At 46.5% G+C, this 17,151-nt stretch overlaps 1 protein-coding gene across 2 annotated transcripts in view; it reads right to left on the bottom strand.

Moving 5' to 3' along the window:
- Positions 1-17,151, bottom strand: part of DGCR2 (DiGeorge syndrome critical region gene 2) — a 108,559-nt gene that overhangs the window by 7,442 nt on the left and 83,966 nt on the right. For both annotated transcript variants that reach the window (XM_082247463.1, XM_082247462.1), the window contains 2 exons: positions 12,824-13,000; positions 5,943-6,146 (listed from right to left, as the gene is read on the bottom strand). In XM_082247463.1, coding sequence (XP_082103589.1) covers positions 5,943-6,146; positions 12,824-13,000 — 381 coding nt within the window. The remainder of the gene's footprint in view (positions 1-5,942; positions 6,147-12,823; positions 13,001-17,151) is intronic.

Genomic DNA, 17,151 nt, shown 5'->3' with positions numbered 1-17,151 from the left:
GTCTGTCTGATCCATCTGGAAAAAGTTGCAGCAGACGCAGGCTGCCCTTTCTTCGTGCAAATTCCTTAGGATGTTTTGGCTGAGGACATAAAGAGGGTAACACAATGTCCTCATTTAAGTGAAAACTGGAAACCACCTTTGGAAGGACGGACGGACCCGGAACGAAGTACCACTTTATCCCTGTGAACCACCAGATAGGGAGAGACAGGACAATGACAGGACAGCAACACCGTCAGTTACCACAACCTGCATGCAGAAGTAATAGCAACCAAGAAGGCCACCTCCTGGGATAAATTACGCAGGGGAATCTCCAGAATACTTTCAAATGAAGGTTTCTGAAGAACCGACTGCACCAAATTAAGGTCCCAAGGTGGTAATGGAGGTCGCACCGGAAGTGCAAAATTTAGCACCCCCTGGATGAAGTTACGCACCAGGGAATGGGTAGCTAATGGCCTTTGGAGGAAAATTGCCAAGGCTGAAACCTGACCCTTGATAGGAAGGCCAAAAGCCGAGCCACCGAGTAAGCATGAGGGGGAGCCCCAAGTCGCTTTCCTCACTTTAAGCAAAGTGGGAATTACTAAAACAGACAATCCCCTGTCCTTCAGCACCTGGCTTTCAACAGCAAAGCACAATGGAGACCCCCGACAGAGAGAGAGAGAGAGAGAGCGCGAGAGAGACTCCCAGACTCACTGTACCAAAGATGCACCAGGAGGCCCAGAACGTCTGCACAGCACGTGTCAGCAGCAATTGAGATCCAAAAGGGGAGGATCTGAGGAACAGCCCAGGTTATAGGGAGGGGCTCCACCCACAAAAAAACCGCCTCTAGGAACTCCCATTCTGATTCCTATTAGAGAAGACCACCACAAAATGGCTGTGCTGGGTGGAGCAAGATGGGCGCCGATCTCGTCAGCACATGAGGCTTCAAGAAAATGGCAGCCTGCAGAGCAACTGAGGACCCTCGTGGGGACCCCCCCTAGACTCCAAAATGGGATCGATTGGCAGGTGGACCCTAGAGGAACAGGCAGAGCCCCCCCGCACGCCCGATCATTCGCCCGGCGCCACACCCCCCGCCCCCCACATCCGGCTTGAAGCGTGGTCCCAGTCCCCCGGGAGTAGGCTCGATAGCCCTCAGCAGTGAGGGGGGGCAGGTAGGTGGGGGGTGCATGACAGGACAGAGGGAAAGCCGGGAATGGGAGGGGAGGGTCTGAGCGTCCCATGTCCACCGCAAAATCTGCCAGGGGGAGAGGGGGGGAACATTTACTTACCATACCGGAAACAGGCGGGCGCCATCTCTCGACAAAACCCTTTCCGCTGAAGTGGGGGGCTGTCTGCCAAACAGGAACACTGCAACTCGGGCCTAGACCCGGTCATATGCGACCCTGAGAGACGTTTAACTTGCGGGGCCAATCCTGTCCAGTGGGACTATGTCGCAGCAGACCCAGGGCGGATCTAAGGTCTGCGCGCGCTCATTGGCCACCTGGGGGGACCACTGGATCTATACATCCAGCCCGTCGCACAGATTCGGCATAGTTCCTTGTAGATCTCACAGGAAAAAATCCAGAGAAAAGCTAACTGAAAAAAAAGTATCCAGAAAAAAAAAAAAAAAAAAAAACTTTGCCAGGACCAGAGATCCAAGCAAGGAACTAGGTCCTTACTCCTGACTAGGCAGATTAAAACTGAAATCCTATGCAGGAAGAGAGGGCATACCCCCTGGGACTGCCCATAGGCGTAGCAAGAACTTTTTACTGCCTAGGGTCCTACTCCTGTAGGGGGGCAGCATAACCCTACTGATATGCATCAGAGACTGCGTCCATCAATGAACGATAGATAAAGTAAATTTTGCATTTAATTTGGAAATCGAGGTCCCAGAGTCTGGAGGAAGAGTGGAGAGGCACAGAATCCAAGTTGCAAGAGGTCCAGTGTGAAGTTTTCACAGTCAGTGATGATTTGGGGAGCCATGTCATCTGCTGGTGTTGGTCCACTGTGTTTTATCAAGTCCAAAGTCAGCGCAGCTCTCTACCAGGAAATTCTAGAACACTCCATGCTTCCCACTGCTGACTAACTTTATGGAGATGCAGATTTCATTTTCCAGCAGAACCTGGCACCTACCCACTCTGCCAAAAGTACCAATACATGTTTTCATGATCATGGTATCACTGTGCTTGATTGGCCAGCAAATTTGCCTGACCTAAACCCCATAGAGAATCTGTGGGGTACTATCAGGAGGAAGATGAGACACACAAGATCCAACAATGCAGACGAGCTGAAGGCCACTATCAAAGCAACTTGGGTTTCCATAACACCTCAGCAGTGCCACAGGCTGATCGCCTCCATGCCACTCTGCACTGATGCAGTAATCCATGCAAAAGGAGCCCCAACCTAGTAGTGCATACTATACTGTACACGTACATACTTTTCAGTAAGCCAACATTTCTGTATTTAAAATCCTTTTTTGATTGGTCTAAGAGTTTCACTTTTTAACCACCTCAATACTGGGCACTTAAACCCCCTTCCTTCCCAGACCAATTTTCAGCTTTTAGCGCTGTTGAATTTTGAATGACAATTGCGCAGTCGTGCAACACTGTACCTAAACCAAATTTGCGTCATTTTTTCCCCACAAATAGAGCTTTCTTTTGGTGGTATTTGATCACCGCCAGGTTTTTTCTTTTTTTGGTGCACAAATAAAAAAAGACCGAAAAGTTAAAAAAAAAAAAAAAAGTTTTGTTTAGGTTATAAAATTTTGAAAATAGATATGTTTTTTCCTGCACTGATGACGCTGCACTGACAGGCACTGATGAGAAGACACTGATGGGGTGGCACTGATATGCAGCACTGATGGGCACTGATGGGTAGCACTGATATGCAGCACTGATGGGCACTGATATGTGGCACTGATAGATAGCACTGATATGCAGCATTGGTGGGCACTGATAGGCAGCACTGATCGGCGGCACTGATGGGCAGCACTGAAGGGCAATAATGGCACTGGTGGGCGGCACTGATAGATGGCAATAACGGGCACTGGTGGGCAGCACTGATAGATGGCATTGGTGGGCAGCACTGATAGGGGGGGCACCACTGGCAGGCTCTCTGAGCCCTGTTTGCCATCCCTGGTGGCCATGGTGGGCATCCCTGGTGGCTCTAGTGGCACCCCCTCCCCCCAGGGCTGCACTGGTAATCAATGTTCTGATTACCAGCACAGACCCCCCCTGTGATCAGTGAGTAATTAGAAATACTCACTGATCACCCCGGCTGCAGCACCGATCTTCTCCTTCTCCTCACTGACAGCATCTTGTCAGGAGGCGAAGAGATCCAAGCCGTTACAACGGCTCTATTTACATTGCAGGACGGCTGTGATTGGACACGCGATCTCTCTCCTTCTGAAGGACGTTCCGGAACGTCCGATCAGGAGGAAGCTCCCACCCGGCCGTATATTTACAATGGCCCGGGTGGGAGGTGGTTAAACTGAATTGCTGAAATATATAAACTTTTCGTATATTTTTTGAGATGCACCTGTATGTGTCTTTCATGCATGCACATGGATATATACAGACTCTCACAAAAATGAGTACACCCCTCATGTTTGTAAATATTTTATTCTACCTTTGCATGTGACAACACAGAGCCGGTTCACATTAGAGCGATCCGACTTGCCGGGGCGACCTCACAAGTCGCGGTGCACAGCGTGCACCGCGACCTCAGAGCGGCCGGCACGGACTTCATAACATTGAAGTCAATGCAGGTCGCTCCGGGTCGCCCCAAAGAAGCTCCGGACCCTTTTTCTAAGTCGGAGCGACTTGTGTCGCTCCTATTAGAACGGGTCCACAGCTTCTCTATGGCAGGCGACCAACGGCGACCTGTGACCAGGTCACCTGACAGGTCGCCCCAGTGTGAACCGGCTCTTAAGAATTTACACTTTGATACAATGTAAATTAGTGAATGTACAGCTGGTATAATAGTGTAAATTTGCTGTCCCCTCAAAATAGCTCAACACACAACCATTAAATGTCTAAACCGCTGGCAACAAAAAGTGAGTACCCCTTTAAGTCAAAATGTCCAAATTGGGCCTAAAGTGTCAATATTTTTTGTGGCCACCATTATTTTCCAGAACTGCCTTAACCCTGTTGGGCATGGAGTTCACCAGAGCTTCACAGGTTGCCACTGGAGTCCTCTTCCATCCCACCATCCGTTTAAGGATGCACCACAGATGCTCAATAAGGTTTAGGTCTGGAGACATGCTTGGCCAGTCCATCACCTTTACTCTCAGCTTCTTTAGCAAGGCAGTGGTTGTCTTGGAGGTGTGTTTGGGATTGTTATGTTGGAATACTGCCCTGTGGCCCAGTCTCCAAATGGAGAAGATCGTGCTCTGCTTCAGTATGTCACAGTGCATGTTGGCATTCATGGTTCCCTCAACGAACTGTAGCTCCCCAATGACGGCAGCACTCATGCACCCCCAGACCATGACACTCCCACCACCATGTTTGACTGTAGGCAAGACACACTTGTCTTTGTACTCCTCATCTGGTTGCTGCCACACACACTTGACACCATCTAAACCAAATAAGTTTAGACCACAGGACATGGTTCCAGTAATCCATGTCCTTAGTCAGCTTGTCTTCAGCAAACTGTTTGCAGGATTTCTTGAGCATCAACTTAAGAGGCTTCCTTTTGGGATGACAGCCATGCAGACCAATTTGATGCAGTGTACGACGTATGGTCTTAGCACTGACAGGCAGACCCCCCACCCTTTCAGCCTCTGCACCAAAATGCTGGCAGCACTCATACGTCTATTTCCCGAACACAACCTCTGGATATGACGCTGCGCACGTGCACTCAACTCCTTTAGTTGACCATGCCTGTTCTGAGTGGAACCTGTCCTGTTAAACTGCTGTATGGTCTTGGCAATCTTCTTATAGCCTGGGCCATCTTTATGTAGAGCAATAATTCTTTTTTTTCCAGATCCTCAGAGAGTTATTTGCCATGAGGTGCCATGTTTAACTTCCAGTGACCAGTATGAGAAAATGAGAGTGATAACACCAAATTTAAACACACCTGCTCCCAATTCACACCTGAGACCTTGTAGCACTAACGAGTCACATGAATCCGGGGAGGGAAAATGGCAAATGGGGCCCAATTTGGACATTGTCACTTAGGGGTGTACTCACTTTTGCTGCCAGTGGTTTAGACATTAATGGCTGTGTGTGGAGTTATTTTGAGGGTACAGCAAATTTACAGTGTTATGCAAGCTGTACACTCAACTTTACATTGTAGCAAGGTGACATTTCTTCAGTGTTGTCACATGAAAATATAATAAGATACTTACAAAAATGTTAGGGGTGTACTTACTCCTGTGAGATAGTGTGTGTGTGTGTGTGTGTGTGTGTGTGTGTGTGTGTGTGTGTGTGTGTGTGTGTGTGTGTGTGTGTGTGTGTGTGTGTGTGTGTGTGTATATATATATATATATATATATATATATATATATATATACATACACATACACACACACACACACACACACACACACACACACACAAATACATACAGACACTCTACCTCTATATCTCAAGTAGCCATCCCTTCACATAAAGTTTGCTGCCAAGTCAATACCAATGGAGGAGTTTCTGGCTATCGCGTTGATGTGACATGAAGATAGTCAAATTGTGCGCATCATCTATCTAGTGCCACGTAACTAAAAAGGTTTCTATTGAAGAAAAATCCATATAGCCGTTTTCATTGTGTACAGTCAGAAACGGCTTTATAATCCTGGAAACCTTCTCATCACAGGCCCATCTGGTCAGAACTTCTACCACAAAAAATATCTAGTTAATATACAAATGATGTGCACTGAAATAGTTATACCTTTCCTTGCCTACGTTTAAATAGAAACCATCCTAATCATACAACTATCCCATAACTTTCAACATTTAGGGAATCCAAATTACCTGGGTCAAGACAAGTGAATTTGCAGCATTCTTTGGGATCCTTGCGATATTGCTGGCATCCTTGTGGTTTCTCGCATAGAGCAGCTACGCACATTTCAGGTTCTCCATTGTGGCAAGTGCAGCTCAGACATGGATCATCCCCTTTAGGAGTGAAGTAGTAGCCCTCATCCACGATATTGTCTTTGATATCAACACAAGTCTGACCTAGCAAAGAAATAGCAATATTGAGCAAACAATTATTGTTGCAGTGCATATATTTATTATAAGTGTTTATTGGCTATGAAATAATTCAGCTTTTACAGGTTTTTTCCTGCGTTTGGAGGCAGCATTTTTTCCCCCCACAAACCAGTGCTTGGTGAAGTAATTAGGCCCCTTTCACACAAAGGATTCAATCAGGTCCACCTGTCAGTTTTTTAGGCAGACCTGACTGAATGGTGCATTCACCCTTATGGACTGGTGGGTGTAAAAACGGACACAAGACCAGCCTACCTCCGGTCTGATCCAGTCCACAAAAAAAAAAAAGTCAGATCGGAATGGAAGGCACTCGGGTGTAAAGGGACAGGCAGAATCTGTTTACTCCCAGCCTCCCACAGAGCAGAGTGGGCTCTGACCATGTCCACGCTGCTTAAAACTGAGTGGACACAGATGACAGTGATCAGCAGGGGATCAGGAGAAGGATCCCCTGCTGTTCTCAAAGGGTCTGCCCCATGTGAAAGGGGATCACATTCCCTCTCTTTAGTGCCTGTGAGCTGTTAAGCTGGGTATACACTAATAGAGTTTGAATGGAAATGATAGGAGAATTCCAAGGAAAATTTGTATAAAATTCTCAGAACATGTTTGAAAGTAGTTCAAGATTTTTGCTTTAAAGCCCCACTCCAGGCAAAAAAATTTTTTTTTTTTTTACTTTAACAAACCAAGTTTATTGGTAAAAGGTGCATACAATACTTAAAAAGCATGGTACAGTACAGACAAGTAAGAAATCAATCAAAAGGGAGGGTAAAAAGTTAGGGTACAACTTCAGGACGAAAGTAGTGTATTTGAACAATAAAAAGGTTTTAAGTGTAACACATCAAAGAAAATACAGGGAGAAAGCTAAAAGCATGAGCCGTGCAAGCTCCAGCAGTAATCAGACTTTACATAACATTTGGTACCGTGGTCATGTGTGAGGTCATAAATGTTGAATCAAGCATCGCATGTGTCAGATCGCTCTAACCATCTGTCCCAAACCCTGTTGTACTTAGCTGGACAGCCCCTATGGAGATAAAACAATTTCTTGTATGGCAGTATGGCATTTCGGAGATCTAAGCCTGAATGGTAGGGGGAGCCGTCTGCATCCAGTAATGCGCCACAAGTTTTCGGGCACTAACCAGAGTTTCATGCAAAAATCTAGTAAGAAACTTATCCACGTCAAGGTCAGGAAGCAGTCCCAGTATACATGGCCTAGGGTCTAGTTGAAGAGGGGATCCCATGTTGTCATGAAGGAACTTGATTATTTGCCCCCAGTAAGCCTGAATATCAGGACAACTCCATATTAGATGGAAGAAAGTACCGGGTTCAGTAGAGCATCTAGGGCACATCGGGCTCTGATTTGAATGATATCTAGATTCTCATATTTGAGTTAAAATAGGCTTTGTGTATAATGTAGTGTTGCGTCAAACATTTATAGAGTTTAGGTGAAACTAGTTTCGTGCCTTCCAGCACCTCATCCCATTCCGATTCCTCTAGGGGCCCCATTTCTCCCATCCAGCAAGATTTAGCCCCTTTGGCTACTTGATTAGAGGTGTGGGAACGCAGAGCATTATACAGTGATGATATCAGTTTGGAGGGTTCTGAGCTGGTGATGATATCGATCAGGGATAGAGTGCACATGGTGGGGATGGTCTCCAGAAATTGAGTCTGAAGGGCGTGGCCTTACCCATGAAGATAGGTAAATGAAACCATGCGCTAAACAAAATAGAAAAAATATATATATGAATAAAACACTCACAGTGTAATAAGAGATAATAGCAGCCAATTTCTAAGAGTGTCACCACATACAAAAATAACAATCAAAATATAAATCGGCGCTAAAATCACAATATGAAATCACAATTTTAAAAAAAATCACATAAATCAGATGTGATAATGTGCAAATAAATACCCATTTGAAAAAAAATGGATAGGTGAAAGTGCATTAAAAATTCCAAAGTAATGAAGGTGTAATAGATGGGACACAAAATGTGCACAATTCATAAAATAAAAGGTACTTAGTGGTCCAAGTGGCTCTTTGGTGAAGTAAGTTTTAAAATACGTAACTTTAATATTAAAATCACTTACATTAAAATACAATGTAGTATACAGGACAGAGACCAGCGGGGTCTCCGAACGGCGTTTGTCTCCTAACTCAGGTACTTCCGGTTTTCGACCGAAACCGGAAGGGACGTCACCCGACTCACCCATCAAGAAATATATAAAGATAAACAATTTGAATTTTCAGATTGCTTGAATATTGTTGGAGTCTCTTATAGACCCTTGCTAGATAGTGAGGTGGGGTGGGGTTTGTTATTGGTAAGTGCCCTGTATCCCATTGTTCTATTGTTTCTGTCTGCCTTAAGATCAACCTATTATGGGATATATATGTGTATGTGGATTGGCTGCTAAGGAATGGGGGGGTTGTCCCACAGTGTATATCTCTGTTGTGCCTGTGTTTGAAAAAACAGTTCTTATCCTGGAAGGTTCCAAAACTTATACAAGCTAAGTTGTCGGCTAGCTTTGTATGGGGGCAACTGGGAAAATCTGATATCTATGTTCACGTATAGTGACGGAAGTCCACAAGTACAGTGTGGGTTGAGGTTCAAGGATCATCTTGGTGAGGTTTACCCTACCCATTACTCCCCGTGGCAGCCCTGCTCAAGATTGTGTACGTGCTTTCAAAATGGTTTCAATATAATAATTGTTCAATATTATCAGGTATGTAATCCTGCAACTCTCTGGTGACTCAAACTCCCAGGTCATAAATAGAAGACACCCTGCTCAGTGGGAGGGAAGCTGCACTACAGAACGGCGGATGGCAATCCAGTGGGAGGATTCGGTACTCCAATTTAAGCACAACCCAGAATGTGTGCCAAACTCCTCAAACTGAAGAACAGTTTGTAGTGAGGGGCCAGTGTCTTCCAAGTATGGAATCATATCGTCTGCATACATTCCTACAGTTTCTACTAGGGAACCCGAGCGTAGGCCATGGATATCGGTGTGATCCGAGCAAAATGGCCAATGGTTCTGCAGCTAGGGCATACAGAAGCAGGGACAGTGGACATCCCTGGCGAGTTCCACACCCGAGAGGGAATGAGTCTGACATGCATAGACACTCAAGCCACTGGGAGATAAAAGAGTAACTGCACGCAGTTAACTACATGACGCCCGCGCTATAGCCAAAAGACCTAAATTGCCGGAGGGCGTACATTGACATCCTCCCGTGCACTAGCGGCCTGCGGAGCGACCTGGCTCGCTATGTGATCAGCGAGTCCATGAGACTTGCCTGATCTCAGATCTGAATAAGGGGGGTGTCCTGCCCCCTTACTAAGTGATCAGCTGTCAGCCAATGGCAGCAGATCATGTGAAGTAAACAGCAGCTGGTGATCAGCTGTTTTTTTCTCCTCACACCGAGAAAGAAAACTATCGCCGGCTGCTTTCAGAGGGGCATCGGCCCCAAACAGGACAGGGCAAGTTGGGCCCACCAGTGCCATCTACCAGTGCCCACTAGTGCGTCCTACCAGTGTCCACCAGCGCCACCTATCAGTGCCAATCAGTGCCCCATCACAAGTGTCACCTACCAGGGCCACCTATTAGTGCCCATGAGTGCCGCCTATTAATGGCCTTCAGCCCCACCTACCAGTGCCCTTCAGTGCCGCCTTATCAGCGCACATCAATCTGATGAGGCCGGGGAAGATGGGGAGGGGGGCACTTTTTGCTAGCCCGCCGCCCAAACAAAAGCCACCTCCACCAGGGACCCAAAGGACTCCAGGACCGCCAACAGTGCATCTATGGGTGGTTGGGACCCCGAGTATCAGAGGGGGTCAGGTGGAGAAACATGCTCCAAAGACTCCATTGGTGAAGAGGGGGAACCCCACAAAATGTGTCTAGCACTGCCATGGGCACCACCAGGTCGCCAGCAACAGAGCACCCCACAATCCTGCAGCAGAGAGAGGGAGGGACCCCATCAGAAAGGCACCAGCTGCACCAGGATAGCACTTGCTCCACATGCGACATCCAGGGAAGCCGCACAGGGACCACCAGAGTACCTGGGGGGGGAGGGAGAGTCATGGGAAGGAGAGGAACTTGAGGGTCTGACCGTCCCAGGGGCCAACACCAACCCCAAAACCCTTCAGGGGGAGAGGGAGGGACACCTACTCACCAAACCAGGAACCAGGCAGAACCTCCTCGCAATCGAAATGGGGTGGCTGTCGGCGTGGAGGAACGCTGCATCTCAGGCCAAAACCCAGTCATATGCGACCTTGCAAGCCGTTTAACTCACAGGCCAGCCCTTGTCCAGTGGGGCTATGTTGCGGCTGACCTAGTGTGGAACTGTGATCTGCGCACACTTGCTGGCCAGACTGGAGTGACCACTGGATCTATATTAACCAGCCCGTGGCCCGGTCCAGCAGTTGATTCTAGATCTAGCAGGAAAGAAAAACGGAAGAAAAAAAGCCACTGAGAAAGAAAAAAAATTGCCAGGACCAGAAACTAGAGAGCTAGGACCCGACTAGGCAGAAAAAAAACTGAGGACCGACCTATAGCAGAGAGGGGGAGTATACCACCAGGGACTTTACATAGTGGAGTTATATTTTTCTCCCTAGTGTCCTACTCATGTAGGGGGGGCAGTATAACCCAATGGTTCAGGAATCCTGTAGAGCTGTGTCAGTCAATGAATGAAAGCGAAATGTATTTTGGGGAAAGCCCTCAAATTATGCCAAAGTAGTCAGGGCATGTGTGTCAAAAATCACCTGTGGGTAGTCCTAGACACCCATCAAAAGGAGAGGAAACAAAGAGCAAAGATAAGAAAAATAGATAAGAGCAAAGGGAAGGGGAGAAACAGAAGGCAGGGAACACTGGATCGCCTGAGACACCTGTTGACTCATGCTTGTCAGAGGGAGGTCAGGGAAGGCATACATAAACCATGGTTCCCAAATTTTTTAGGAACTTAGCATTTTTAGGAACATAAGCGTCAATCTTCCAGATTGTTCCCACTGAGCATTCCACAGATTTTCAATGGGGTTATTTAAAGCGGAGTTCCACTGAAAAGTGGAACTTCCGCTTTAGGTAGTGCTAACCCCCTGACATGCCACATTTGGCATGTCATTTTTTTTTTTGGGGGGGGGGGGGGGGTGGCGGGAGCGGGTACCTAGTTTTGATAGGTACCCGCTCCCACTTCCGCTCAGAGCGCCGCGGCGCCCTGAGTTGGAAGTTCTCCTCTACCCCTCCCTCCCTGCAATATTCTGGGACATGTCAGAGGTCCCAGAAGATTGCCGGCCAATCACGACGCGTAGCGCAACTCGCGCAGTGCGTACCCGGCTGTGAAGCCGCAAACTGTCACAGCCGGGTGCCCACACCAGTGATGCCGGCGCCGGAGAGCATAGAGGGAGAAGAGCGAGGCTTCGGGCGGCCGCATCGCTGGACCGTTGGACAGGTGAGTGTGTTAGGCTGGAACTCCGCTTTAAGTCTGGGCTCTGACTAGGCCATGCAATGAAATTCGCTTTTTTCTTATTCAACCACTGTGTAGTTATTTTTGCAGTGTGCTTTGGGTCATTGTTATGTTGGAAGGTAAACCTTCTTCCAATTGTCTGGCAGAGGGCAGGAGATTTTTTAAAAACATGATAGTAATTTCCCCCATCCATTTTTCCCTTCTATCCTGACAAGTGCTCCCTGCTGCAGAGAAACACCCTCACAACATGATATTACCACCTCCATGCTTTACTGTAGGAATGGTGTTATTTGGATGGTGAGCTGTATTGGATTTCCGCCAAACATATCGTCTGGTGTGGAGGCAAAATAATAAAATTTTAGTCTCATCTGACTATAAACATTTTTCTATGTGGCCTCAGAATCTTCAAGGTGCATTTTGGCAAAGCTCAGTTCTTATCGCATGTGGCCTTTCTTGAGCAGTGTTTTTTTTTTTTTTTTCTTGTAACCCTACTATACAAGTCACATTTGTGGAAAATTTGCGATATCGTTGTCACATGCACACAATGACCACTCTGTCATAAATTCCTGCAACTACTTCACAGTTGCTGTAGGCCTCTTGGTAGCATCTCTGACAAGTTTCCTCCTGGCTCTTTCATCCAGTTTGGAGCGACGTCCTGATCCTGGAGAGGGTCTGTGTTGTACCAAATACCTTCTACTTCCTAATAGACTACACTGTGCTTCTAGACATTGATAAAGCATTTGACAACTTTTGGTATCCATCTCTTGACTTGTGCCTGTCCACAATTTTATCCTAGAGATCTTTTGACAGTGTCTTGCCACTCATAGTTGATTGTTTGCTTCAGTTGCACTACCAGGTACTGAAAGGTTCCAGGAAAGCACTTTTAATGCTTAGCTAATCAAAATGACCACAGTTGACAGTGAAATGGCTTTGTCATTTTAAGGAGGGGGGTTAATCCCTTTTCCAACTTCGTGAATGTTTTTTATTTATTTTTTTTAAATTTGAATCTATTTCTGGCATGTTGGTGTTATATCTTTCACTTGGATGTTATAAGCTGCACTGAGTAAATACAGCTGGATAAAAAGAAACTGTGTCCTGATTACAGGCTGCAAAGCAACAAAAAAGGTTATTTTAAAAAGGGGAGAGATTCTTTTCTATACCCACTGTACATATTAAGGAGTCAACAACAAAACCTACTTACTGCGCTTGCACAAGAAGGACGACTTTTCATAACAGTTCTCAGCATACCAGCTGTGCAGGCCATGGTGCCGTAGAGAAGGAAGATGGAAATACTGCAATTGTGCGCACAATATATTCTCATTCTCAGACATTGCTGTTCCAAATATGGGCACTGGGGGTAAGAAAACTTCAGAGGAACCTGAGAAATGAGATAAGGAAATCAAGAATGTAAGTACCAATCTGGCTATTGTCACCCCCTTCAAGGCCAGGCCAATTTCTAGCTTACAGCGCTGTCACATTTTGAATGACAATTACTCCGACACGTAACACTGTACCCAAAGGAAATTTTTATAATATTTTTAAGACAGACGGAGCTTTAAATTGGTGGTATTCGTTTACCACTGGGTAATTTTTTTGTTATATAAATGCAAAAATACTGAAATTCTAAGAAAAACATGTTTTTCATAGTTTTGGTTATAAATTTTACAAATAAATCTCTTTTACAAATATATATATATATATATATATATATATATATCAAAATTAAATAAACCTGATGTACTGACTGCATCATTTCTTAATGCCCCAAAATGCCAGGACCCTACAAATACCCCCAAATTACCCCTTTTTGGAAAGTAGACAAATCCAAGGTATTTAGTAAGTTTATACACACACACCATAGGCATACTTCAATTTACACCCAAAGCACATTCTGCTGTGAGATTTTTTTCACAGCCTAGCCGCATAGAGGGGCACAAAATCTAAGAAGCACCTTCAGGCGATCTAGGCGCATAAATACACATCTAACTTCTGGACTACTCTTAACATTTTTGGAGGCCCTGGAGCACCAGGACAGTACACCCTAACTGGTGTGGCAGTGATTAAGGAAAATATGACTGATATGGCGGTGATCAACACTGTAACTGGTGCGGTGGTAAGGCCTATATGACTGTGTGGCAGTGATTAGGGACACGGGGGGGGGGGGGTAATTATATATATATATATATATATACACACACAGTGCCTTGCAAAAGTATTCGGCCCCTTTGCATTTGCAACCTTTTGCCACATTTCAGGCTTCAAACGTATAGATGTAAAACTAATTTTTTGTGAAGAATCAACAACAAGTGGGACACAATCATGAAGTGAAAGGAAATTTATTGGATATTTCAAACTTTGTTAACAAATAAAAAAAACTGCAAAATTATTCAGCCCCTTTACTTTCAGTGCAGCAAAACTCTATCCAAAAGTTCAATGAGGATCTCTGAATGATCCAATGTTGACCTAAATGACTAATTATGATAAATAGAATCCACCTGTGTGTAATCAAGTCTCCGTATCAATGCACCTGCACTGTGATAGTCTCAGAGGTCCGTTTAAAGTGCAGAGAGCATCATGAAGAACAAGGAACACACCAGGCAGGTCCGAGATACTGTTGTGGAGAAGTTTAAAGCCGGATTTGGATACAAAAAGATTTCCCAAGCTTTAAACATCCCAAGGAGCACTGTGCAAGCGAGAATATTGAAATGGAAGCTGCCCCCTACAGAAGTAGGACACTAGGTATAAAAATGTTTGACTACGCCTATAGGGCAGTCCCCGGGGGTATACTTGCACTTCCTGCGCTATAGAACAGTCCCAGAGGGTATATTCCCACTTCCCGCTATAGGTCTTCAATTTTGTAACAAGCAGTGTCAGAACAACATAGAACCTAGCTCAATAGAGGGGCGGGTGCTGTGTCCATCAATGAACATCAGTGAAAAGGATTTTACGGTAAGACAAAAATGCAGTTCTCTCTTTCGCTCATTGACTGACACAGATCAAGATCTTCTTGACCCTTGGGAGGTCCCAAAGCAGTGTCAACATGAGGGGTGAGAAAGACCACAGCAAGAAAAACCCTTCCCAAAGTCTAGACATACCAACTAGGTAAAAACAAAAGCTCAACCAGGAAAAACTGGAGCTCATCTGACGAAAACAAAAAAAACACCCTCAAAGAGGACTAATCCTCTCCAAAAGAGGCCTGCAAAACCTTGCAGCCAAAAGAAAGCACCCGCAGGTGCCACCACACCCTTCTTATAAAATTTTGTGAAAGTGTGCACGGACAACCAGGTGGCCACCTTGCAAACCTGCACTACCGACGCCTGATGACGGAAGGCCCAAGAGGTACTAAGCGCCCTCGTAGAATGCGCCTTCACAGGGAAAGGAGGATCCTGACCCATAATGGAATAGGCCTGCACCACCATGTGCCTGATCCATTTACAAATGGGCACACCAGAGGCAGCCAGCCCCTTATGTGGTCCATCCGTAAGGACAAATAAAGAATCTGATTTTCGGAACGACTCAGTCGCCGCCAGGTACACCCCGATCGCCTTACATTCTTTGGATGTGGTTCAGGCAATCTCTTTAGGATGCTTAGGTTTAGGACACAAGGAAGGCAACACAATGTCTTAATTTATATGGAAACCAGAGACGACTTTAGGAAGGAACGACTGGCAGGGACAAAGCACCGCTTTGTCTCTGTGAACCACCAGATAGGGCGAACAACAATGCAGCCAACTCCGACACCCTGTTCGTAGAAGTAATAGCCACCAAGAAGGCTACCTTCTGCGATAAAGTAAGCAGAGGAAGCTCACAAATATTTTCAAAAGGCGGTTCTGAAGAACCGACAGCACCAATTTGAGGTCCCACAGAGGTAACGGAGACCTCACCGGGGGAGCCAGGTGGCAGACCCCCTGAACAAAGGTGTGAACCAAGGAATTCGTGGCCAACGGGTGCTGAAAGAAAATCGCCAGGGCCGAAATCTGGCCTTTGATGGTACCCAAGGCCAAACGCTGATATACACCTCTTTGGAGAAACTCCAAGACACCGAAAAAGGAACAGGGAGAACCCCCTACCCCCCCCCAAAGACTCACACCACGCAATGTACGCCTTCATGAGTCGATGATAAATCTTCCTGGAAGTAGATTTTCTAGCTTTTAACAGTGTATGAATCACAGATTTAGACACCCCCCTATCCTTCAGCAACTGGCTTTCAATAGCCAAGCCGTTAAAGCCAGCGACTGTAAAGCAGGATGGACGATCAGCCCTTTAGCTAAAAGATCTTCTCTGAGAGGGGGTCTCCAAGGGATATCGGCGTAAATTAGACAATACTGGCCCCAAGGGGCCACAGAGCGTCTGTGGTGTAGGCCAAAGAATCCCGAAACCTTGCTACGAACCTCTGCACCTTGCTGTTGAGACGAGAGGCCAACAGGTCCACATCGGGAGTCCCCCCACTGGGTGAGGTAGTCAGCCTGCCAATTTTCCACCCCTGGAATATGCACAGCAGAGATGGCTGGAACAAAGCGTTCTGCCCACCTTAGAATACCGGCTATTTCCCTGGCTGCTAGGGCACTTTTGGTGCCCCCTTGATGATTGATATATGCCACGGCCGTGGAATTGTCCGATTTAATCCTTACTGGGCGCCCCTGCAGACGATCCGTCTAATGGGTAAGGCAAAATGCTGTTCCAGGATATTGATCGGTAGGCTGGACTCCTTCAGAGTCCAAGTCCCCTGAGCACAATCCGTGCCCAAGACACCTCCCCACCCAGACAGGCTGGCATCCGTGGTGACCACCGTCCAGTACAGGGGGAGAAAGGATGTTACCTGTCAAAGCGCTGGAGAGCGGAGCCACCAGATCAGGGATGTATCGCATCCTGCAACTTCTGGGGTTTCACCTCTGGAAAAAACACCCTGGCTGAGGCTGTGTCCAGGGTCAGGCCCAGATATTCCAGCTTGGTGCAAGGGACCAGAACAGATTTCTGGAAATTCAGATTCCAGCCAAACACTTCCAGAATTTGCACCGAAATGTCCAGATTGTCTTTTAAGGCATTCTGAGACTCTGCTCGCAGAAGGGAGGTCCTCCAAGTACCTCAGTACTGCAATCCTCTTCTGCCTTCGCAATGCTAACACCAGGGTCGAAAACTTTTGTGAACACCAGAGGAGCTGAGGCGAGACCAGAAAGGGAAAGCTACTGATTGATAGTGCTCCTCGCCCACGGCAAAGCGAAGAAAACGCTGATGCACAACATATATTGGAATATGAAGGTAAGCGCCCTGGATAGATAGAGGCCAGGCAATCCTCTTGATGAAGGGATGCCACTACCATGCAAATGGACTCCATTTGAAATTTCTGAACCCGCTCAAAGCGGTTCAAGGCCTTGAGGTCCAGAATTGGACGGACCTTGCCTTCCTTCCTGGGAACCGTAAATAGGTTTGAATAAAACCTCAAAAAGTGTTTTCCGATTCCAGAACGAGTACGATAACCCCCTGTGAAAGCAGATCCTGTACTGCCTCTAGAAGACCTCTTAGGCGATC

Source organism: Pelophylax lessonae, assembly GCF_965119305.1.
Source record: "Pelophylax lessonae genome assembly, chromosome: 1".
NCBI lineage: Eukaryota > Metazoa > Chordata > Amphibia > Anura > Ranidae > Pelophylax > Pelophylax lessonae.
The sequence above is the reverse complement of the archived record's forward strand: the minus strand, read 5'-3'. Positions and strand labels throughout refer to the sequence as shown.